The 21,304-nt window shown below is 56.4% G+C and overlaps 9 protein-coding genes across 9 annotated transcripts; 4 read left to right on the forward strand and 5 right to left on the reverse strand.

Moving 5' to 3' along the window:
- Window positions 1-785: 785 nt before the first annotated feature.
- Window positions 786-2,779, reverse strand: J3D65DRAFT_667937 (Endonuclease/exonuclease/phosphatase; the record flags this gene model as incomplete). Its single annotated transcript, XM_066803065.1, has 3 exons — window positions 786-1,754; window positions 1,801-2,510; window positions 2,560-2,779. The coding sequence occupies 3 exons, from the start codon at window positions 2,777-2,779 to the stop codon at window positions 786-788; spliced, it is 1,899 nt and encodes a 632-aa protein (XP_066655414.1).
- A 238-nt stretch (window positions 2,780-3,017) lies between these two features.
- Window positions 3,018-4,365, forward strand: J3D65DRAFT_624931 (putative cytochrome c oxidase subunit VIa). The gene is made up of 4 exons (XM_066800300.1): window positions 3,018-3,257; window positions 3,327-3,351; window positions 3,517-3,676; window positions 3,835-4,365. Exons 1-4 carry the CDS (start codon window positions 3,095-3,097, stop codon window positions 3,877-3,879), a joined length of 393 nt encoding a protein of 130 aa, XP_066655415.1. The 5' UTR covers window positions 3,018-3,094; the 3' UTR covers window positions 3,880-4,365.
- J3D65DRAFT_373095 (anaphase-promoting complex subunit 5-domain-containing protein) lies at window positions 4,102-7,504 on the reverse strand. The gene is made up of 9 exons (XM_066795724.1): window positions 6,714-7,504; window positions 6,575-6,668; window positions 6,117-6,528; window positions 5,948-6,071; window positions 5,795-5,901; window positions 5,609-5,745; window positions 5,085-5,511; window positions 4,787-5,018; window positions 4,102-4,665 (listed from the first exon to the last, which is right to left on the reverse strand). Exons 1-9 carry the CDS (start codon window positions 7,390-7,392, stop codon window positions 4,397-4,399), a joined length of 2,481 nt encoding a protein of 826 aa, XP_066655416.1. The 5' UTR covers window positions 7,393-7,504; the 3' UTR covers window positions 4,102-4,396.
- On the reverse strand, window positions 7,470-8,502 carry J3D65DRAFT_624939 (complex I intermediate-associated protein 30). The gene is made up of 2 exons (XM_066800301.1): window positions 8,336-8,502; window positions 7,470-8,285 (listed from the first exon to the last, which is right to left on the reverse strand). The coding sequence occupies exons 1-2, from the start codon at window positions 8,415-8,417 to the stop codon at window positions 7,618-7,620; spliced, it is 750 nt and encodes a 249-aa protein (XP_066655417.1). The 5' UTR covers window positions 8,418-8,502; the 3' UTR covers window positions 7,470-7,617.
- Window positions 8,503-8,630: 128 nt separating this feature from the next.
- On the forward strand, window positions 8,631-10,431 carry J3D65DRAFT_624941 (mitochondrial carrier domain-containing protein). Its single transcript, XM_066800302.1, has 3 exons — window positions 8,631-9,013; window positions 9,060-9,807; window positions 9,852-10,431. The coding sequence occupies exons 1-3, from the start codon at window positions 8,829-8,831 to the stop codon at window positions 10,068-10,070; spliced, it is 1,152 nt and encodes a 383-aa protein (XP_066655418.1). The 5' UTR covers window positions 8,631-8,828; the 3' UTR covers window positions 10,071-10,431.
- Window positions 10,432-10,459: 28 nt separating this feature from the next.
- On the forward strand, window positions 10,460-12,642 carry J3D65DRAFT_624944 (uncharacterized protein). The gene is made up of 6 exons (XM_066800303.1): window positions 10,460-10,626; window positions 10,809-11,006; window positions 11,147-11,525; window positions 11,608-11,675; window positions 11,738-11,920; window positions 12,010-12,642. Exons 2-6 carry the CDS (start codon window positions 10,854-10,856, stop codon window positions 12,148-12,150), a joined length of 924 nt encoding a protein of 307 aa, XP_066655419.1. The 5' UTR covers window positions 10,460-10,626; window positions 10,809-10,853; the 3' UTR covers window positions 12,151-12,642.
- On the reverse strand, window positions 12,411-15,388 carry J3D65DRAFT_571508 (urea transporter). The gene is made up of 6 exons (XM_066797637.1): window positions 15,249-15,388; window positions 15,102-15,181; window positions 14,954-14,986; window positions 14,024-14,240; window positions 13,830-13,957; window positions 12,411-13,766 (listed from the first exon to the last, which is right to left on the reverse strand). Exons 1-6 carry the CDS (start codon window positions 15,308-15,310, stop codon window positions 12,706-12,708), a joined length of 1,581 nt encoding a protein of 526 aa, XP_066655420.1. The 5' UTR covers window positions 15,311-15,388; the 3' UTR covers window positions 12,411-12,705.
- A 657-nt stretch (window positions 15,389-16,045) lies between these two features.
- Window positions 16,046-18,275, reverse strand: J3D65DRAFT_667944 (uncharacterized protein; the record flags this gene model as incomplete). The annotated part of the gene is made up of 8 exons (XM_066803066.1): window positions 16,046-16,555; window positions 16,601-16,674; window positions 16,721-16,985; window positions 17,032-17,219; window positions 17,267-17,484; window positions 17,534-17,759; window positions 17,806-18,033; window positions 18,164-18,275. 8 exons carry the CDS (start codon window positions 18,273-18,275, stop codon window positions 16,046-16,048), a joined length of 1,821 nt encoding a protein of 606 aa, XP_066655421.1.
- A 1,657-nt stretch (window positions 18,276-19,932) lies between these two features.
- J3D65DRAFT_696629 (Phox homologous domain-containing protein) lies at window positions 19,933-20,751 on the forward strand (the record flags this gene model as incomplete). The annotated part of the gene is made up of 3 exons (XM_066804030.1): window positions 19,933-20,010; window positions 20,072-20,393; window positions 20,439-20,751. 3 exons carry the CDS (start codon window positions 19,933-19,935, stop codon window positions 20,465-20,467), a joined length of 429 nt encoding a protein of 142 aa, XP_066655422.1. The 3' UTR covers window positions 20,468-20,751.
- Window positions 20,752-21,304: the final 553 nt, after the last annotated feature.

Here is a 21,304-nt window from a genome sequence, read left to right on the forward strand (position 1 = left end):
CTACATCGCGGTCATGATAGCAACGCAGTGTGTCTGCTTTCCACGTGGCCGTGTCTCTTTTGTCCTGCCTTGGCTCGCTGGCCCGTTGTCTTGATTCATCCATCCGCCTGTGTCTCCTCTCGTGTTTGTCGCATCTCACTGAAAGAACAAGACACGGCAAACCCCTCGAGCAAACAACCGCCCGCCAATCGTACATTCGCTGACACAGAATCCTCCCCGCTCTTTGCAGAAGCGAGAATCAGACCAGCAAGAGGACCATGGCGATGAAATGTTTCGTTGGCCGTGGACGAAACTTCTGCCGATGTAAGGCAAGACAGTCTCGAGAAGGATCAGCACAAGACATGGCTGTGATGTGTGACATGCGGCGGGATTGGCAGAAGCCAGCGACGGTGGCGTCGATATGCTGGGAAGCGACATGGCCAGGTCCGATGAGCGCAGGAAGATGTCCTCTACTCGTCCTTTTCCTGCAAAATGCGTTGCGGCATTGAACGCTCGCCCTCACGACGCTGCAGTGGACCCGTTCCAATCACTCGCCCAGATAAAAGTAGGGCAGCGCCATTCTGTTCCTTTTTCTTTGGAACCACTAGGGCCAATGGGTCTGCAAAAGCAAAGAGTTAGCACGCAGGATCCTCGACATGACCGCGTTCTGGAAGAGGTCGATGGATGGGGGCTGGTCATGAAGCGTTCACGTCACCAAGACGCTTCAAATGGAAAGATGTAGTAGCAGATGCGTGGCAGCATGGCGAGAAGCCGTCATGCCATCAACCAAACAGCTGAACGTGCTCTTACCTCGGACAAATCCAGAACGCCCTGCCACAATTGACGCCGCTCTTCTTGGTCGTGAGGCTGATGCAGAACTCGCCGTGGTCTTCGCAGCGCGGCGGATCGCGTTTGGCAAAGAGCCGCGACCAAGTCTCTCTCGAATCTGGAATGTCTCGGAATTCTTCCAACGCAACAAACGAGTCGGGGGCTGATTTGATTGCGGTAAAGCGGTCATCTCCCGCGACCTCCATCTTTTCACTGTTGCTTGGAGAGCGTGCGGTCCTGCCATTGTGGGTTTCCGTTTGTGACGCCGCCCCTTGAGATGAATTGTCCTTGGGAGACGGACTTCCCTTGTCCGGATGCGAATTGACAGGCGTCATTTGTCGTTCTTCCGATTGAGACATCTTTTCTGTTGGAGTATTTTTCAAGCCAGGCGAATTGGTAGCGTTGCCTTTACTCCGTGCAGCCGGTTTGAGAAAGCCAGCCAACGACTGCTGACCCTTTGCGGGATTCGTCTTGGACGAGGGGCCAAGCTTTTGCCGTTTTGTGGATTTGGTGGTAGAGCCTCCCGCGGTTCGTTTCTTGTCGGGGCTTTTCATGGGCTCCGGGGGCGGCGCCTTTCGTTCGGACGATTGCGGTGCCTGATTCGAAACTCCCAACGCGGAGCTTGGTTCGGGCTGGGTGGAGCGCTGAATGTCCTGCGACCCATTCGAAGAAGTCGTTGAATGGTTTGCTGCAGAATTGGATGCACCTGAAGAAGCAGCGGATGCCGGCGCCTTGCGTGTAAACATGTCCTTGATGCTTCTCCGGCGGTCAAACTCTGGAAGCAGCCGTCCACACAGCGCAGGCAAACTCTTGAAGCTCCATTCGAGTTTCCTCTGGCCGTCTTGGAACGTTCCGGGAGGATTCATAAGCTCTGACAAATCGTATTCGTCACCCTTGAATGTGACACGATCTTTGAGCATGACATACACCGGACAATGATCAGAGCCCTAGAAAAGTCAGAAATGGTTGAGGACTAGGAGTGCTTCGACAAACCATGAGGCCCTCCTGAATGTTGGCGTCGCAGACCCAATCCTTCATTGCGATGCTGCAGAGAACATAATCGATCCGGGAGCCAAAATTCCCCGGCCGAGCATTGATCTTTTGTTCCCAATGCGTGTACATGCCCTTGCGCGTAGGATGAAATTCTCGGCACGAATCCCACAGCACCGGCTGCTCCCGTCCTTCGTCTCGACCGCCCACCACTTCGCCATTTGCAAGCAGCTGGTTGAAAAGACGTCGGTTGGGCGACGACACGTACTCTTCGTGCGTGATGCCCTCCTTCTTGAGCGTCTCTTCTGCATTCGCCGTGTCCAGTTCTTGCCGAGAGACATTGAGGTCGCCCGTCAGGATGACATTCTTGCCCAGCGCGTTCAGATTGCGTATTCGCGCATCCAACGCGCAGAGGAACCCGTAGCGGAAATCGTCTCTCATCCCGTTCGAATTGGCCGGGCTGTAGACGCCCAGGATGACAAAGGCCGGGAATTCGAGCACGACGCAGCGGCCTTCGGCGTCCAGCGCGGCAGGGTCGACACCGGCGGCGGCAATCTGTTCCTCGGTTGGATATCCGCCAATGGCTTGGTCGGCGGGCAGGTTGCGGTAGGACGTGGAGGATCCGGGAGGACAGAGGACGCCGAGCACGCCTTCTTCGGCGCGGATGGGCACGCAGGCAGACTGGCGCGTGTAGATGGCTACACCGGAGTACCCTGAGACTGTCAGCAGCCGTCGTCCCAAAGAAAGCGGCAGCACGCGCACCTTTTTTGTGTTTTGGCAGGCTGAAGTAGCAATCCCAGCCTGGCACCAAGACCATGTCGTCGGTGAGGTCCTTGCGCTGAATCTTCAGCTCCTGCATGATGACAATGTCGGCCTCGAGGAGATCGAACATGGCGTCGAAGGACCGCTTGTCGCGCCACGGCTGGTAGCCAAAAGGATTGCGGATGCCATTGACGTTCCACGTGGTTATCCGTAGTGGCATGGTGATGGTGAGGGATGCGCCCGAGGGTGCAGACCGCTCGCGAGCAGACAGGGGACGAGGTAGGGCATGGATGAGCGTGTAGCGGTAGAGTGAGGTGTGAGATGGAAATACCTCTAGCATTTGATGACGCTGTAGTCCATGGTAGGTACTCAGCCCTGCGGGCCGGCGGGCGTCAGCGCACGGGCCGCTCATTGCCGATGGCGCCGAGCGGTGGGCTGACGAACTTCAACGTCGAGCAGCCAACCCTCGTTGCATCCATTACCAACCACCACGCCCGATTGCAGTCTCTCCACTCCGCCTCCAACCTCGCCCGCCATGTTCCCCCAGCGTGCCATTGCCCGCGCTTCGCCGCTGCTGCGCGCCGCCTTCCGCCGCCCCTACTCCGCCCAGGCCGGCGAGTCTGGCTTCACAGGAGCTGCCGACAATGCCTTTAACCGCGAGCGCGCCGCCGTCAAGCACCACGCCGCCGAGAGCAGCGGTACGTAGTCTGGCCTGAATGCGAGAGTGTCGAGATTGGAGAATCGTTGGCTGACGCATGGCATCGCAGAGCTCTGGCGCAAGCTCTCCATCTAGTGAGTCCACAACCCACCACCAACAAACCTCCGCTTCTACGCCAATCCAACCGTCAAAACTCCAAACTATCTCAAAAAACCGTGGTGGACAAAGCGCATCCCAAAACACCACCGCCATTGCGCCACACAAGCAGAAGAGCTCAAACTAAGACTTTTACCTCGCAGCTTCGTCATCCCCTGCGTGATGCTCGGCGCCGCCAACGCATACAGGCTCTGGAACGAGCACTGGGAGCACGCCGCCCACGCGCCGCCCAAAGAGGAGCAGGTTGAGTACGACTACCAGAACCTCCGCACCAAGAACTACTTCTGGGGCGACGGCGACAAGGTGCGTTGAGGACCCCATCTTTCCATTTTCTCCTTCTTTCCTGCCTTGCCTTGGTTTCTTGCCGCATGGACGCGAGCCAGGCCGAAATGCTCGCGCGGTCCTTTTTCTTTGCTTTGTTGCGCTTGAATAGACAGTGGTGCTGAGACTAGACCTCGCAGACCCTCTTCTGGAACGACAAGGTCAACTACCACAAGAAGGACTAGACGCATCCTTTCTTCCCGAGGTAGTCAAAGCCAGCCAGCCATTTCGGCTGGCCGCGCGAATTCGAGCACCGTTTGGCCTGATCTTGCTTGCCTCTCCCCCGCCCGCCGTGTGTAGATTCTAAATCTTTGACAAGACAAGCTCGCTTTATCCTATTTTCCTCGTCTCCCCTGCGTCGTTGGTCTGTGTAGAAACGTGAGACGGCAGCAGTCTGTCGAATTTCATTGTTGAGCTGTGAATGAGACGTGCGTGTGTTGTCAAATTGCGCGACTTGCGTTGCCCCCGTCGGTCAGCGGTAATGTCGATCGAATCGATTAATCACCCTACTTCTACTTGTTTCAGCGCCGCAATTCTCACTCTACCGTACCGGACAGCGCCAATTGATCTTTTCTGTCCTTTCTCTGACCAAACGCCCCTGACCACCACCACAATCGCGCTAGTACACCACGCCCTACTATTCCATTCCCCGTCAAGCACGCATACACACGTCCAACCAACCCAACCCCTCCCTCTCAGAACTCATCTCACGACGCCCGCCCCCGCCATGCGCACCTCAGCCGCCGTCCGATACCGCGCCACAAACGCCGACGCAGCGTCGACGGCTTCGGTAGCGGCGCTGCTGCTGCTGCCGCCAGTCGTTCTGCCGCCGTCATTTATCCTGCTGCCTTCGGTCGCAACAACAGTGGTAGCATTAGGAGTGGTAGCGGTCGCAGCAGCTAGTTTCTTGATAAAGGCCAGTTTGGCCATGGCGTCGCATTCGCCGGCGATGTCTTGGACGGCGGCGAAAGCTGTGTGGAGAAAAGGGGTAAGCATGCGACGACGACGACGACGACGACGACGACGACGACGACGACGACGGGTGCAAGGAGGATGAGGGAAGGTCAGGAGTGGGATGGGGTGGGCGCTCACATTCTCTGGCGTTCTCGAGCATCGTCTCCGCGACGGCGAGGCGGGCGGCGCGAGTGCTGCGCTGGTTTGCCGGGCTGTTGGACGAAGGCGCCGCCGCGTCATTCGCTGCAGCGGTGGTGGTCGTGGCGTCGGTGCTGGTGTGTTGAGAAGCGCTGCCTGCCAGGCCCATGTGTGCGTCTGCTTGCAGCGCGTAGAGGCGGCCGCAAAGATACTGGTCGCCGCCCTCGAGAGCCTGAAGAAGAGAGGAGCGTTAGTAGAGAAAGGCGTGTCGCGTTGTCTGGCGGGAGAGTCAACACACCTGCGGAATAACAGCGTCGCCCAACCTGGCCGCGGCTTCAAACTCGCCCATGGCGACGAGCGCGCCCTCGACAACAGCCAGCGCCTCCCACAGCGCTGGCCACAGCTTCGCGCGATGCGCCGAGGCAGCCGCACGCATAGCGGCGCTGAAGCCCTTGAGCGGGTGGCCTGCGTGCGCGAAGAGCGCTGCTTTCAGGATGAGCAGCTGGATGCGCCGGTAAATGTCGCCGCCGCCGTGCAGCTGCTGGTTCTCGCGCTTGAGCTCGGCCGCAGCCGCCTCGACGCGTTGGAGCGCTGCGCTGTAGGCGCCCATGTTGTGGACGAGGTGCTCGATTTCGAGGAGGAAGAGGTCGAATTGGAGGGTTGGATCTGAGGGCTGGGAGGAGCGGAGGCGGCGGAGGAGGTTTTCGGCGCTGTGGCTGTCTCTTCTGTTTGGGCGTTAGTGGCGTTTGAATGAGAGGAGAAGAGTTGAGAGACGAGGCAGTAATGCTCGTCAAGGAGCCAGATGTGCGGAGGGCAACATACCTTCGTATTGCGCGCCTCGCCTTGAGCAAAGCCATGTAGCTCGTAATGTACTGATTGACCTTGACAGTGCGGTGGTCTTTTGAGTCGATTGCCTGCATCATTTCAAAGGCTTCTGAATAGCAACCAGACTTGACCTTCTGCGTTTATTTAGTTGCACGTCATAATCCAAGCTTAGGAAATAGTTACCGTCAAAGCACTGGAACATGTTGCGCGAACGACTTCTTCCACGGGACAAAAAGGTCGGAAGGATTGTTGGAGCAAGCCGCTCGATTCCTCCGAGAGGTGTGTTTGCCCTGAGCCTTGTGAGAAAAGAGACTGAAGTGAGAAGAGCAGTCTTACCAAGACGTCCATACAAGGCAGACTGCATCAGCAACTGCGCTCCACAATTGCTCTTGATGTCATGCATAATGTTAAGATACGCAGATTGTACATTGTGTTCAAAAGCCCGGGGGATGCTAGAGCCCTGCATGCTATCAGTTTAAGCCGAAATCGGGTGTCATCGACGCACATTTGCCAGCAACATGTTGGCTTCGCGCAGCAACGTTGAGCTCAGCAGGCTGAAATTCTTGGACTCCTTTGCCTTTGCTTTGAGAAAAGCTAGACCATCTCTTTCTGTACCGAGAATTCCACCGCAGCTGGACGGGTCAATTTCTTTGGGATGAGATTTCGCGAGGTGGTTCAGCCAGCTGAGTCCAAAGTTCAAGCAGCTCATGTCTTGATTTTCTCGCGCCGTGGCTATCGTCTCGTTCATGGCCGCTATGGCCTCGTTGAAGCATCCAAAGTCGGCCTGCAAAATGGCCATGTGCAGTAAGGCGTACTGGTAAAAGGTCTTTTCCCTGGTCTGGACAGTATAGTCAAAGTAGCGGTGGAGGTTATCAAATGCCGATGTATAATCACCGGCCCTCCAGCTGTCAAAGAATCTGGTGGCGTCAGCAGTTGCTGGATTGAATGTTTGGGTCTTCTCACTTGACAAAATGGGCAAGCGAGGGAATGGTGGTCGACGGACCGAGCATCCGCTGCAGCTCCTGACGCATGTCGTCGGGTACGCGATTACCAAATTCTGGAGCGAGTTAGTACGAGATTTATGCAGCGAGGGAATTTGTACTTTGAAGTTGGTCCAACTGAAAGGTCAACAGGCGTTCAAAGTCGTCGACACTCGCGTAACCGTCGTGGCTCTCATCCCATGCATCGGCATATGCCACCATGGATAGACCATCAGAGGCTTGAAGATTGAGTTCCTCGAGATTCTTGTCCCAAGATAGGGTAGAATCTGCGGAATTCTGCTGCAAGAGACTCGCAGTAGGCTGACGGTAGCTGACAAAGGCCATCCAAAGCTTGCTGGCGTCATGGAACTGCAGGCGCGCAAATTCAAGCTGCGAGCGCCGCACGAACATGCCGAGTGGCGACGTTCTCGAGAGCTTGATGGAATCATCGTCGGGGGCCTGGGATGCATCGTGTGGAGGGCGGAGGAGAAGATTGCCGAGGTCGTCGAAGAATTGGTGAAGAGCATGCAACGAGTCTATGTTCCACAGCCGTGAGAGAAAAAGGAAAAGCAAAGATTCTTCAGATGCCGGACAAAAGTGAGGCGAGAGAACGGCGGCAAAGTCGTTGAGAGTGAGGCCAAGACATGTGGTCGCATCGACTTCGGCGGATGGAGGAGAGATTATTTGGTTTGTGACGAAAGAGAGGACGGGGACGACGGCGGATGCGGGTACCTGCGAGTCACAGTACAGAGTGGTGAGAGCCAACAGGCTGATTTTTTGCGGATTGAGGTATCGGGCCATGGCGATGGATTAGGGTGACGAGAAGGAAGACGGACACGGGAGCATCATCAGCAAGTGGTGAGGATGTCTTTGTCCAAGCGAGGAATGGTCCATGTTCATGATGTTCGCGTGTTGTTTGGCGCGGTCCGCGCTAGAGACGCCGAGACACAGCCACACGCCACAGCAACTCCTATAGACATTTACCCTACGCGTTTCCATCTGAATTGAACCCCATTTTAATACCCTTCAATCCTCACCCCGCTTTTCGGTAGTGTCCACGCGCCTGCCCCTCCCAGCTTCACGCTCCTCAGGTTCGTTGTTGGTGGCATATATCTGGCTGATGCACAATTCAAATGGACCAGGCAGCCTGTCCGTCAAGCTAATCCCCACGGTGCGCACCTTTTGCCTAAGCATCTCCCCCTCAGGTTGCACCCGCATGCCATGGTTTGTACGCACGAATTCGTCAAAGTTTATGAGCACCGTCTCCCACTTGCCCGGAGTGCGAGCATAGAGTCGATGCTGGTGTAGGTCTGTCGGCACAATCGAGTCCGTCTGAAGGTTTACAAAGTACTTGCGGCCATCAGACTTGATGCGCAGCGCGAGGTACCGGTAGGGGTCAATGTCCCAAACAGAGCGTCCAAACAACGTGGGTCCCTGGTCTCGCGTCCTCCAGCCAGCGTATCCCGTACGCATAATCTTCATGCTGTCTTTGGGCAGCTCGGTGGATATGGTGCCGTGGAAGCGGGCATGCGATGGCACTCCTTTGGAGGCGGGGACGTGGTCGAATTTGACCTCGGAGAAGCCGCCCGTGTCCTTGTCGGACATGCGCTTGCAAGGCTCGACGGCATCTGGGTTGGAAAAAGTGACCAGGTTATACGGCTTGGTGGGTTCGTACAAGCCTTCAAATTTGGAGGCTACGGCAAGACGAATTAGCGGATGGTTGTGGGCAGCGAATGGCACATGCCTATGGTGGCTCTCCGCTTGAGCTCCTCCCAGCTGCGTTTGAAGAAGCCCGGCGGGCGGGCGAGCGGCGACGTGACGCGCATGGCGATTGGGCAATGTGGTGATGTCTGGTGTAGCTGCGGCCATCGGACATGACATGACGGTGTCCGGGTGTGGCTAGGTGCGGCGCGTCATCCCCGCGACTCGCAGGCGGTGAGCACGGCCGACGCGACGGACATGCAGTGCGGTGGCCAGCTGGAGTGGCTGAGGTGTTGCTGTCGGCAGGCCTTTTACCGATTGAATTTCTGCCCGCGCCACCATCATCCACTCACTCGACCACTACCATTGCAACAGTTCCTAATCCTCGCCCTCCTCTCCTCCGTTCCGTCTACCTCCTCGGCCTCACCATCCAAGCACTCCGTCCTGCTCCTACGCCCCGACCAATCGCAACCCTTCGATAAATTGCTGCCCAGCACCGCCAGTTTACCCAGTGCTGCCTTCAACACGCTTCGTATATGACATTAGAATCCGGCCGCGAGACTCGATCCTTTCGAGAAAACCCTCCACATATCGAGCAAACACCACTGTCACAATCTCGCGAGACTGGCGATGTCTTGTTAAAAACAGACCCGACGGGCCCAGAAGCTGCCGACAAGGTCTCGCCATTTGCAAAATCATGGGCACACTTTGTCGCCGGCGCGTACGTCTGCCAGTCGTGCCCTCGCGAACATGGCTAACTTTCCTAGAATTGGCGGAACAGCCGCGGCGACCCTCACGGCGCCTTTTGACGTCCTCAAGACCCGTCTTCAGTCCGACTATTACCACAAACAGCTGCTAGCTTCCCGAGCCGCCCGCGGTGTACCCTCTCCAGACTCCATGACCTTTACAAGAAGCGCTGCGCTACATTTCCGCGAGACGTTCCAAATCCTCTTTGCCATCCCGCGTACCGAGGGCTGGCGCGCGCTCTTCAAAGGATTAGGACCTAACCTAGTTGGCGTGGTCCCGGCCCGCGCCATCAACTTTTATACATATGGAAATGGCAAGCGGCTCATAAGTACATATCTCAATGACGGCCAGGAGGCAGCCTGGGTACACCTCTGCGCGGCCGCATGTGCCGGCATAGTCACTGGTACCGCGACAAACCCAATTTGGCTTGTCAAGACACGGCTACAGCTGGACAAGTCACACGCAAAGGAGTTGGGTGGTGGTAGACAGTACAAGAACGCGCTCGATTGCACCATGCAGACACTCAGATTAGAAGGCATCCGCGGATTGTACAAGGGTCTCAGCGCAAGCTATTTGGGGGTCACCGAGAGCACACTCCAGTGGATGCTCTACGAACAAATGAAGATGGGACTCGCCAACAGACAGGAGAGGATTGATGCCTCTGGGCGGGAACCCACCTTCTCGGACAAGGTCATTTCCTGGACAGGAGGGCTTGGTGCGGCTGGCACTGCCAAGTTCATCGCTACCATCTTGACGTATCCACACGAGGTATGACATCGCCCGACGTGAGAGGATCATTCTGACAAGTCTAGGTTGTGCGCACGCGACTGCGTCTGGCCCCCGAGGCTAACGGTCTCCCCAAATATACCGGTCTCGTGCAGTGTTTCCGCCTCATCGCCAAGGAGGAAGGGTTTGCAGGCTTGTACGGAGGGTTGACGCCGCATTTGCTCAGGACGGTGCCCAGTGCAGCCATCATGTTTGGTACATACGAGACGGTGCTCAAGCTGCTGGGCACGACGTCGAAGGTTTAAAAAAGTTGTTTGTTTTCAATGACGCTGTAAAATGACTGGCCCTCTCCCCTTTTCCTCACCTTGCTACATGTTTGAGCTCGGCCGGTCTTCATGTACTCTATGCGCGGCGTTTAGAGAAGGCTATTCCCCTGGGACGGAAGTTGGATCCAATGTCCATAGCAACAGTGCAGTCCGCTCCATCATTTGCGATTGGCGTTGATTGTGCTTGTATCTGTACTTATGAGTGGCAGAAAAAATGTGCGTATGGGAGTTTGTCGTCACGTGTGCAGATTTCGGGGATGATTTTTGTGGAAAATGATTCCAACGCACGCAAAAACGGTGCTTTGCAGTAGATACCAAGTGGATGGTACTTGAAATTCAGAGAACGTTTTGATGCTGTCGTCGCCGCTCATCGTCTGTGGTCGGGGGAAAAAAATGTCATCGCGCCAAGTTCGGCCGGCTCGCGCAACTACTGCGGCGATTCGCTGACGACTTCAAACCATCGACGCTGACTGACAGACTGACTCCGCTTCTCTCACACCGCGTGACTATTCCAACACCAACGCAACTGGAAAAGGTGAGGACGGAATTTGGATTTCTCTACGCGTGCTTCGCTTTCGTTTGCTGTATCCCCGCATCATTCACTACACCACGCCCAGCATTGCTACCATCCCAGTCATCTCAACTTTCTGACTCGACCGCGACTCACCTCACTTCTGTCATTTTCTACTTGACTCCTGATCTCTGATTCCTCTCCAGTCTTTCCCCGGGCCGAAATCGGCGTTGCATCAACGAAACGGCAAAATGGCAATATACGCAGTCGTCGAGACGAAGCTTGAAGGCAAGCTGCGGCTCGTGGCGCGCGGAAAGGTGCGCGATGTGTACGAGCTGGACAGCGAGAGCCTGCTGTTTGTGGCCACGGACCGCATCTCGGCGTACGATGTTATCATGAAGAACGTGAGTCCGTAGTTTCTCAGCCACTTTTCTCACCCGCGGTCGTCTCAAATAAAGTCTTTGTCTTTGTTTGCACATGGGCAGAGGGATAGGGAAAAAAGAGATGGCCTCCAATCCGAACACCCCCTAACAGCAGCACTCAGGGCATCCCGCAAAAAGGCGCCCTCCTAACCGCGCTCTCCTCGCACTGGTTCACCTACCTCACCTCGCAAATCCCCTCCCTGCGAACCCACTTCCTCTCCTCCTCGGTGCCGTCGTCGATCCCGCTCGACGAGACCGAGCGCGCGCAGCTGGCCCGCCGCAGCATGCGCGTCAGACGCCTGCAAATCTACCCCATCGAGGCCATCGTGCGCGGCTACATCACCGGCTCCGCCTGGGCCGAGTACCGCAAGACGGGCACCGTCCACGGCACTCCCATGCCGGAGGGCCTTCAGGAGAGTGAGGAGCTGCCTGAACCGGTTTTTACGCCCAGCACTAAGGCGGAGGTGGGCGGGAAGGACGAGAATATCTCGAAGGAGAAGGGTGAGTTTTTTCCCATCGTGCTATCTTTTCATTTCATTTGTTTCGGGGGACGAGATGCTGTGACGAATGCTGACACGCACAGCGGCCGAAATCATCGGCGTCGACGCCGCCAAAAATATCGAGCAGCTCAGTCTCGAGCTGTACAAAAAGGCAAGCTCCATCTGATCAATCATCCAACCGCCCATCCGACGCTGACTCCATGGACTTGTTAGGCCGCCGCCTACGCCCGCTCCGCCGGCATCATCATCGCCGACACCAAGTTCGAATTCGGCTTCGACCCGGCCGACCCCAGCACCGTCATCCTAGTCGACGAGGTGCTGACGCCCGACAGCAGCCGCTTCTGGCCGGCCGATGCGTATGCCGTGGGCAAGACGCAAGACAGCTTTGACAAGCAGGTGCGTCTACTTTCTCCCCCTTTCTCCCTAGTTTTCCAACTCTTGTGGGCGTTCTGTGGTGGATGACTGACGTACTGACGCCCGCGCAGTTCCTCCGCGACTGGCTCACGCGCGAAGGCCTCAAGGGCAAGGAGGGCGTCGAGATGCCGCTGGAGATCGTGGCGCGCACGTACGAGAAGTACGTCGAGGCGTACGAGCGCTTGACGGGGAGCAAGTGGCAGACTCAGTAGGCTGAAGCCGAGCGATGCTTCGTTGGGCCGGCGCGCCCTTTGCAATAACCTGCTGGCTTTCTTCAGAGCGCCCTATGGGTTGGTTGACCCAAAACGGCAATCCACCGCTGGCTGTTGAACGTCGAACGTCGAGAGCTTGTTCGTACTTAAGCATGAGTCACTTTTGGCCCAAAGCGGAAATCCTCTACCCGTCAACTGAATATCAAACGTCTATGCGATTCAATCATGTGCACGAGCCTCTTCATGCTGATGGTAGCTTTGGTTCCTTTCCAAACTTGGCGAGGCGGCTTGTTTGTATTGCGTTGGTCTTCTAGCTGATATGCCGCTGGCTTTGACTTTGACCCTGCACTGTACTGCTTCCCCTCTCTTTGGTCTTTCTGCAGAGGAGCCCGAGTGCGAGAGCACACGAACGCTCCTCACCACTCCCAGCCCTTCCGTTTCTATACGTCGGGCAAATGCCAATCGCAAGTTATGGCACCACCCCGCTCAGCCCTCTGCGTCCTCAATCGTCACGCAAAGAGCACCCCACACAATGCCCCCTTGCACAACCGCCTCTTACACAAACCTGCCCCTCTCCTCATCATCCTTCGGCACAGTCGTCACGACCTTGGCGCCGCCCTCCGCGCGCTCATCCGTCTCCACCACCAGCTCCCTCGGATCATCAAACGCATCAAACCGGACGCCCTTGACGCGGGCATAGACCATCTGACAAACAACCCTGCCCACAAACGCGACAGCGGCCCAAAGCAGCCCGCCGACAGGCGCAGCGACGAACGCGCCAAACGCACTCCAGTCGTCCGTGTACAGCCCCTTCTCCAGCAGAATGAGGTTGGCGCCGTCCTTGACGTTGCCGTAGTACACGGTGCCGAACAGCCAGACGGTGAAGATGCCGCCGAGGCCGCCCACGACGACTTCGAAGCCGCGCCACGCGTAGCAGCGGTCCCACAGGCCGATGAGCAGGACGGGGATCAGCGCCGCGGACACCAGGTCGCTGATCAGGTAGACCTGCAGCACCGAGGGGCTCTTGAGCGCGACGACGATGGTCGGCGCGATGATTAGGATCACGCCCGCGCGGATCCACCACAGCGAGAGTCGGTTGCGGAAGAGGTCGTTGGAGCCCGTGCTCACCATGGCGGACTGGAAGCTGTCGAAGGCTGACGTTGAGAGTGCGACGACCATGACTAGCACGATGCCGATGACCCAGGCGGGCAATTGGGCTAGCAGCAGGAAGAACGACACGCTGCCGTCGGCGCTGGGCGAGCTGAGCGCCCCGCTCCACGCCGCGAGCAGCCCCGTGCTGCCGACGAGCACGAGGATGGCGGTGACGCTGGCGCTGGCGATGGCAGTGCCGATCTTCAGGTCCTTATCGGTGCGCGACGCAAAGGTGCGCATCCAGAAGCCCGACAGGAAGAAGTCGTTGGTCAGCACGGCGACGGGCAGGATGTAGATGAGCTGCCAGCCGAGGAGCGAGGAGTCGAGCAGGCCGGACGACGCGATGAGGCTGCGGTCGATGTGCGTCGTGGAGCCGACAGTGATGACGCCGATCAGGATCAGCCCGATGACCATGGCGGCTTGGATGTTGTTGGTTATGAACGACACCTTGAAGCCGCCCAGTGCTGTGGGGATGCGTCAGTTTGCGTGTCTTGCTGGATATAGGGGTGAGTTGGCTGGCAGCGTACTGGTGTAGATGGTCGTGACGACGCACTCGACGATGACGGCCGGCAAGCCGTCTAGCCCCGTCAGCGCGTTGACGGTCTGCTGTAGTGCAGAGAGTTCGGCGACCATGTAGAGGAACAGCGTAATCAACCTGTGCGCACCGCATCAGCCCCATTCCATCAACACCACCATCGTCTTGATAGAGGCCACCACTCACGTCATGACGCTCAAATACAGCGCCGTCACAGCGCCATACCGCTTGCGGGTCCACTCCGTCAACACAAAGCCGTCGGGGCACTTGCGGCGAATAACGGGGCCCAGCCAGCCAAACGCCAGCAGCGGCAGGCCGGACGAGAGCGAATACACGACCAGGCCCTGCACGCCGGCAATCGTCGAGATCTCAGGGTACGTGAAGAGGATTCCCGAACCGAGTCCTGCAGGCAGCGAAAGCGCGCGCCTTGGTCAGCAAGAAAGACGGGGGAAGAAAAGGGGAGGGGAAGGGGGGTAAACAGCGGCAGCACGTTCCTCACGCAAGAATTATCTTGATCGAGTTCTTACGGTTCTTCTCAGCTTCGTTGCAGAGGAAGAGAGGAGCGGCAGCTGTAGCCAGCCAGCCAGCCCTTGAAATCCATGTCCCCCTCCATTTGAGAAGAGGGGTGGATGGAGCCATGGGCTGATTTGCTGCTGCTGCTGCTACTCCCTCTCTCTGCAACTCGGCGCCCGCAGTGAAGCCGCACAGAAAAGCCCCGGCCGAGCTCTTCTCCTCACGCACCTACCCACCTTGCCTGCCTGCCCGTCGGCGCATCCAGCCGCTCACGCGCCCCCCAAACCCTTGCTCTTAACAACAACGCTCTCAAACAGCGCGCTCCGCCCGGCGACAGCCAGACAGCCAGATAGCCAGGCAAGGCAGGACAGCGATGACGAAGAAAGAAAACACGGCCGAGACCCTCTGCGAGAGATCGATCATGATACGAACCTGAGACACATCCATCCGTCGTTTCTAGTCCGCGAGAGGACGCTCGCTTGCGCCGCCGTGGCGTCGTTCGTTTTGCCACAGCATGCGAGAAAGAGGCTGCCGCCGCCGCCGTTGTGGATAGCCGTTACGCACACGCGCAGCGGCATCCGCGGGGCCCGGAGATCAACTCACCCGACGCGATGAAGTTGAGCGCAAGGGGGATCGCTGGGATGCAGTCAGCAAGCGGTTCAGCGAGCGGGGGCAAAAAAGAAGAAGGAGATAGCGGGGCGATTGGTTGTCGCCGTCCGGGGAAGAATGGCGCCGCGTTGTTTGATGTTACCCTTTTGCGTCCTGTTGCTCGACAGGTAGTCCCCCTTGGACTGATGGCGCAGCCGCCATGCTACAGCCACGCCGCTCAAGCTGCTCGCCGTGCGGCCGGTTAGTTTGCGCGTTGTTTGGGAGACAAGGTGCTTGTGCTGAGACGTACAGCAATGCTCCGTAGGTCAGGTATATGATGGCGTTGGACGCCTCGAACGAAGGAATGCCCATCTTGAAGATACCGTGTCAGTTGTTCGAAAGTAAACCAATGCAAGTGGTTGTGATGGAGGCAATGCAATGCGACTTCGGTGGATCGAGGTTTTTAATCTGCCCGGGCCCTCGCGCTGCAGCCGACGCACGCTAAACTCAACGGAGGAACTCGGCCGGCATCATGCCATATGGGACAACTTGACGAAAGAAAAGAGTCAGAAAGCACCGCATATCGTGCGAGGGTATTTGAACTAGCAATAGAAGCAACGATGCCCACGTTTCCATTATCTCCCTTTAGCTCTTCCCATGTTCCCTTTGAATTCGCCCCCCCGAAAATGAAATCCGACTTTGACAAGCTACCTCTCGTGAATCGCTGCGTTAGGAAACCGTATCCCTTGGTAAATTAATCCCGCGTAGCAAATGCGTAGCGAATGCCTCCTGCAAAAAATGAAAAGAAAAAAGAACCGTGAAATAATTGGTGGAAAGACAGTCGGTCCCGAATGGACCTGCGCGATGGTCCGTGAATGTTGAAGCAAGGTGAAAGCAATCGTGTCGCGTGTATTAGTTGTCGAATCAAAGCGAGTTTTCGTCCGATGTCGATGGTGAAAGTCGAGGAGCATCCCCGGCCAGCGTCGTGTGGGTGAAAGTCGAGGAGCATCCACGGCCATTTTCGTGTTGGTGAAGGTCGAGGAGCATCCTCGTCCAGTGTCGTGTGAAGGGGCAAATCACGTCGTAACAAGACTGCCTTGCTGAGCTCTACTGAACGCAGTAGAAGCGGGGGTCCGGGATGTAAGAAGGCGCAACGACGCTCATCTGAGGCTGTGGGTAAGGCTGTAGGTACATGTAGGAGTTGCCACTCATGTCTTGAAACTGATAGGGATATACCACGGACAGGGTGTTCATGTCGCTGGTCATGTACGCCATGTTGTAGCCGAGCTCCGGATTGTACAGGAAATCAGCTTGAGGGTTTTCACCGTAGAGGCTGGGACCGTAAAAGGGCAGAACTGCCAGAGGCTGCTGAGCACCGAAAGCTGGGACAAGTTGGCGCATGTCGTAGGTCTGAGGCGTAGTCGTGAAGCCACTCATTGCGAGAGACATGTTCTGAGGAACCATGCTTTGGCTGACCACGTTCTGAGGAACCATGCTTTGGTTGACCACGTTCTGACTGTACGTAGAAGCGGTAGCGTTGCCGACCAGCTGCCAGTGTGGCTTCCGGGCGTACTGAACCTTGACGGGGCGCCGGTTGAAGAGCCGGAGCGTGCCGTACTATGCCAGGTCAGCGACGAACGATTTCATGATTGGAAATCTTACCGTCATGCGCGCAGCCATGTGGGCAGCGCGAGGCTCAAGGTAGTGGATGAAGGCATAGCTCATGAATTCCGCCCCTGACTTGTTAGTACTTAAGTAGGAATGAAGCATTCGTAAACTCACTGTCCGTGCTGCTGCGAATCCTGAGCTCGATGTATCGAATCTGACGCCCGGGGCCACCAAAGACTCGCGCGAGATCTGATTTGGTGACCGTGTCGGGAAGTTCGCCGATCCAAAGTGCGCGGCTGTCGTGCTGGGATGGGTCAAACAGCGGAGCCCTGGCGTTTGGGGGTGGCTTCGTCATGATCGAGGATGAGTCGAAGAACGATATTGCCGACTTTGGGGTATGCTGGGCTTCGACATTGTACATGGGAATGTCGCGCAGAGCCTTGAGGTGTCAGTGTGGATGAGGTCGAATGCAAGTGGTGACTTACGTTGATGGCATCAACCGCATCTTGGTAGTAAGTGAACCTGACGAAGAAGCCAGGGGGCAACTTGTGGACCTCCTGGTCGGTATCGGAAGCCGCCCACGTCTTCTCGATTTCTCCACGGCTCGAAATGAGGTCCATGACCTCGTCTTCTGTTGGTATCTTGCCGTCTCGGCGGGAGACGTAGACGCATCCTGCACGTGGTTGAGTTGAGTGCCGATGGAAAGAGGGAATGACTTACTTGGCGCTTTCGCACGCTCCGTTCGGGCCTTGCGACCGAGAACAAAGACACCAGCACCCTGGCCCAGGGCCTTGGAGGCATCTTCAGCATTGTCGTATTGGATAAAGGCAATTGGCATGCCACGGTCGCGCTTGAGCTTGATGAAGCACTTGCCAAAGCGAGCGTAGACGTCATTCAAAGCATTGCGAATGACGTCGTCAGGTCGAGTGCTCGGTAGGCTGGCAAGGGTCAGCGCACATTGCCAGCTTGGGGTAGAAGCAAACTTACTTGGCGACAAAGATGCAGCACTCGGGCTTGTAGTGAGCTTGGGCGTTGTCTGCCGTCACCTTGTGTCCCTGTCTGTCTGCACGGGGGCTGAGGTTGGAAGCCTCGTTCGTAGACTTGGTGTCGGAACCATCGACCGAATGCTCTTCTGGGGTCGTGATCGTTGCCAGTTCTGCGTTTCCAAGACCGAAGACATCGTTGTCGTCGTCGATACCACGGACGAAGCAGCCTGACACGTTAGCTTCGATGGTCCTGAGATGCGCAGTTCGGCTTACTGTTGGAGCGGGCGAGACGGTTCACGGGCAGGTCTTGGACCATGCTTGCCAGCTTGGCCGGGCTTGAGCCACAAGTGCTGAGGCTGAGGCCTCTTCGAACGGCGGCGCTGGCATTCTTGCAGCGATCGAGCAAAACCTCAAACTTGTAGGGGGGAGCGTCGTCGAATTGATCGTGGGCCTCATCGTTGCGATCAATCACATCGTAGCTGCCAGATGTCTCGCAAGACTCTGCAAGGCAGGAGGGTCAGCGACGAAAGGGAGACGATAATTTGGCGGAAGAGGGTGCAGGGGTGAAAATGGGTAGATTCGGGGACCTTGCTTGGGGGGTTTTGGGAAGCTTTCGCTGAAGGAATCTTACCATTGATCAGGTCTGATCCAGGCGTTGGAGGGACGCTGTCGCCTCCGACAAGAGTCTGGCCGTAGGTGCTGGCCGGCGATGGCGCAGCCTGGCTTGGAGTGATCGGGGTCATGGCTGCTCCCGGGCGTGATGCAACAGGAAGCGATGGGAGTAGAATAGAATAGGGAGCGAGAATCAATGGAGAAGGTGCAGCGATACTGAGAGAGATGGCAATCAGGATGAGTGCTGTAGCGCTGCGGGATGGTGAGATGGAATGGCGAGGAGAGAAATGGGAGGAAAAGGTCGAAGGCCAGAATTTCAAATCGAATTGGTGGCTTCCTCGCCGGGCAGTCACGCACCGGAGTTACCTAGACCCCGACGTCGAGCAGCAAGTGCTACCCAGAGCCAACAACACTCCAATTCGGCTCTTCGCGACCAATTCTTGAGAGATACAGGTGCATACACGGCCTTGGACGCGCTTTCGAAGTCCTGCATGCCTTGCACTGCTGCTGGAATGGCTCGGCCAATCCTCTCGAGCCTCCGCAGTGCTCGTGCCTGAGATGGAAAGCACCCAAGGCAGTCTGCTTTGCCAAAGCTGCCAGTAAATGTGTCCGCGACCGTTCCCCTGCTCTTTCTCCCCAGATGCATGCCTTTTGCCAAAGGTCTAACGCATTCCAGATGAAATCCAAAGGCTTCCTGTTGCATTTGCCGATCGCAGGCCCTTCGATGATTCCATGGCAAACACGTTGACGGCTCTGACACCATCCCCCTAAACTTTCTCTCCAGAGTCTTTTTCTGGTCAAGAGTCTGATGCTCTCATCATGACTTTGGCCTTTGACGATTGATTCCGTGGCCACCGTGTTGGCGGCCTCTGCGCGGCCTTCCTCGCTCTTTCGAATCGTCCACTTCTTCTGCTCAATGATTGAAAACCTTCGAGATGGTGCTTGGCTTTTTGCAAATCGATTCCATGGCCCTCATGTTGACGGATTTTGTACGGGATACCATGCTTGTTCTCCTTGACGACTGTTGCTGTTCACAGGTCCAACGCTTTCGAAGGACCCTTGGATCTTGGCCTGTTGATTCCATGTCGGCTGCTTCTGCTTGCCTGTTTTCTCATGGGACATTGTTGCCAGCTTTTCAACCTTCTCAAGAGCCCCTTGCACATTCTGGAGGATGAGCATCAGCGACAGCGCTCTTTTCGGAATACGCTTCAACACAGCTCATGACGACACTTGTGGAAGAGGGGAGAAAGAAGGAAAAAAAGAGTTTTGCGCAAGATGCCGACGCTGTGGATTGCACGACCACAGTCAGATTCCAGGACACGAGGCTGCTGCCCCTCTGGATCAAGAGCTTCAAATAAACCTGAACATGGAGGTTTTCCGTTGTTGATGTCGCTGGGTTGTCCAACCGGGGGAGGTCCGAGTTGCATAAGGCCGGATTAACTCGGATCGGATTAACTCACGCGGATTAACTCATGGTTGCCCGCTCGACCCACCTACCCTACCGGTGGCTCACCCCACTCTGTCCTCCTCCTAGCTGTACCGCGCTTCGCGACCATTCTCTGAGCACGTCATCCCACCAGGCTCTCCGAAGCACTTCTCTCCATCGCTCAAACTTTCGTTGCTGGTCGACGGTCGCTGGATCTTTCAGCAGACGCGGCCGACGACTCCTACTCCCAAGCTTGGTCTTCGCAGCCACATTGCCCTGGAGCTTGAGATCTGGGCAGCTCGGTAGACTTTACGACATCCATTGCCGCCTTGGCCACTATCCCTTCGCGTCAGACCCTCATCATGCAATCACTCCCCGACTCTCGGCCACAAACCTACGAGGAACTCTACGGTCCCCCGGAGAACTTTCTCGAGATTGAGGTAAGCTGCTCCCTACCCCGCTCTCAGGGTGAGCTCCAGTAATACTGACCCAAGATAACAGGTACGCAATCCTCAGACCCATGGAACCGGCCGCGGCATGTACACCACGTACGAGATTAGCATGAGAACCAACATCCCCGCCTTCAAGCTCAAGCACTCGACGGTGCGGCGAAGATATTCCGACTTTGAAGCTTTTCGAGACATCCTGGAAAGGGAATCAGCACGCGTGACGATCCCACCACTTCCTGGCAAGGTGTTTACAAACAGGTTCTCTGACGACGTCATTGAACACCGTAGAGAGGGTCTTCAGCGATTCCTCCAGATTGTGGTGGGACATCCTCTGCTGCAGACTGGTTCCAAGGTCCTCGCGGCATTTGTTCAGGGTGAGCCGCTTCCAGCCAATCAAGAGGTCAAAGCTGACTGTGCAGACCCCAACTGGGACAGGAACCAATGGTGAATGCGCAAGTGGCAGTAGAAGCCAGGGGCTGCCAAGTCTCTCAAGATGATTTGATCAATAGATACCCAACTGTTCTCCCTTTTCACATGGCGCCCCCAGCTCGTTTGCCGATTGCTGGCACGACTCGGTTCACCAATTCCTCATTCCCCTGACGCATGGCAGCCGCTCCGAAAGGGGTACACGCACATGAAGCTTGCACTTGAAGATACATTCTTGTCTTGAGTACACAACTAGTCATTTTGTTGATTTTGCAAAGGAAAAGCGCGGCGTGTAGGTCGATCAAAGCGAATTCGCTTTCCAATACGAGGACAATTTTACCTCACGCGACCAGTACAACATTTGATGATATGAATCTCCACTCACATGAGCAACGTCTATCCAGCAGGAGAGCATTGTAGATTTCCTCACGAGCGACATGACACAAATTGATAGTGTAAAGAGCGTTAGCAGCTCAACTCTCACCTTTTGGGGCACTTCTGGCGAGTTGATGCCATTCGACGCCGCGGGTTGGTTTTCCAAAACCGGGATTTCAACCTCGAATCTCTATATAAACGCAGTACCGTTCATTCCATGTTTTTTGAACGTATTGGACACCCTACGTGTCGTGTAAGGGACGTGGGTGCGGGCGGCTGGAGACTGAATGCAGAGAATAGTCTGAAGACCATGCATTGGCTAATGTAGCTGGCAAAACATGTAGGCGTGTCTCTGCCGCTATGTTGCTTTCGCTCAGGCAAATGCAGATGCATCACAGCAAGGAGTTGTATTCAAATTCAATCAAAGTGGAAAAGAGGAGTGCACCTCGGCTCAGACTACTGCAATCGAACATTCGTCAACGTG

The sequence above is a fragment of the Phyllosticta citribraziliensis genome, assembly GCF_038025025.1.
Source record: "Phyllosticta citribraziliensis strain CPC 17464 chromosome Unknown J3D65scaffold_6, whole genome shotgun sequence".
Taxonomy (NCBI): domain Eukaryota; kingdom Fungi; phylum Ascomycota; class Dothideomycetes; order Botryosphaeriales; family Phyllostictaceae; genus Phyllosticta; species Phyllosticta citribraziliensis.

Coding starts and splice junctions, on each gene's coding strand:
- J3D65DRAFT_624931 (XM_066800300.1), top strand. CDS start 3,095: ATGTTCCCCCAGCGTGCCATTGCCCGCGCTTCGCCGCTGCTGCGCGCC. Junction 3,352..3,516: donor TGGCGCAAGCTCTCCATCTA/GTGAGTCCACAA, acceptor TTTACCTCGCAG/CTTCGTCATCCCCTGCGTGA. Junction 3,677..3,834: donor TCTGGGGCGACGGCGACAAG/GTGCGTTGAGGA, acceptor TAGACCTCGCAG/ACCCTCTTCTGGAACGACAA.
- J3D65DRAFT_373095 (XM_066795724.1), bottom strand. CDS start 7,392: ATGGCCCGATACCTCAATCCGCAAAAAATCAGCCTGTTGGCTCTCACC. Junction 5,512..5,608: donor GCGAGGCGCGCAATACGAAG/GTATGTTGCCCT, acceptor ACGCCCAAACAG/AAGAGACAGCCACAGCGCCG. Junction 5,019..5,084: donor GCGACGCTGTTATTCCGCAG/GTGTGTTGACTC, acceptor TCTCTTCTTCAG/GCTCTCGAGGGCGGCGACCA.
- J3D65DRAFT_624939 (XM_066800301.1), bottom strand. CDS start 8,417: ATGCGCGTCACGTCGCCGCTCGCCCGCCCGCCGGGCTTCTTCAAACGC. Junction 8,286..8,335: donor CAAGCGGAGAGCCACCATAG/GCATGTGCCATT, acceptor GTCTTGCCGTAG/CCTCCAAATTTGAAGGCTTG.
- J3D65DRAFT_624941 (XM_066800302.1), top strand. CDS start 8,829: ATGACATTAGAATCCGGCCGCGAGACTCGATCCTTTCGAGAAAACCCT. Junction 9,014..9,059: donor GCACACTTTGTCGCCGGCGC/GTACGTCTGCCA, acceptor TAACTTTCCTAG/AATTGGCGGAACAGCCGCGG. Junction 9,808..9,851: donor TCTTGACGTATCCACACGAG/GTATGACATCGC, acceptor TGACAAGTCTAG/GTTGTGCGCACGCGACTGCG.
- J3D65DRAFT_624944 (XM_066800303.1), top strand. CDS start 10,854: ATGGCAATATACGCAGTCGTCGAGACGAAGCTTGAAGGCAAGCTGCGG. Junction 11,676..11,737: donor GTCTCGAGCTGTACAAAAAG/GCAAGCTCCATC, acceptor TGGACTTGTTAG/GCCGCCGCCTACGCCCGCTC. Junction 11,921..12,009: donor AAGACAGCTTTGACAAGCAG/GTGCGTCTACTT, acceptor ACGCCCGCGCAG/TTCCTCCGCGACTGGCTCAC.
- J3D65DRAFT_571508 (XM_066797637.1), bottom strand. CDS start 15,310: ATGGGCATTCCTTCGTTCGAGGCGTCCAACGCCATCATATACCTGACC. Junction 15,182..15,248: donor CTGACCTACGGAGCATTGCT/GTACGTCTCAGC, acceptor CACGGCGAGCAG/CTTGAGCGGCGTGGCTGTAG. Junction 13,958..14,023: donor CTGTATTTGAGCGTCATGAC/GTGAGTGGTGGC, acceptor CGGTGCGCACAG/GTTGATTACGCTGTTCCTCT.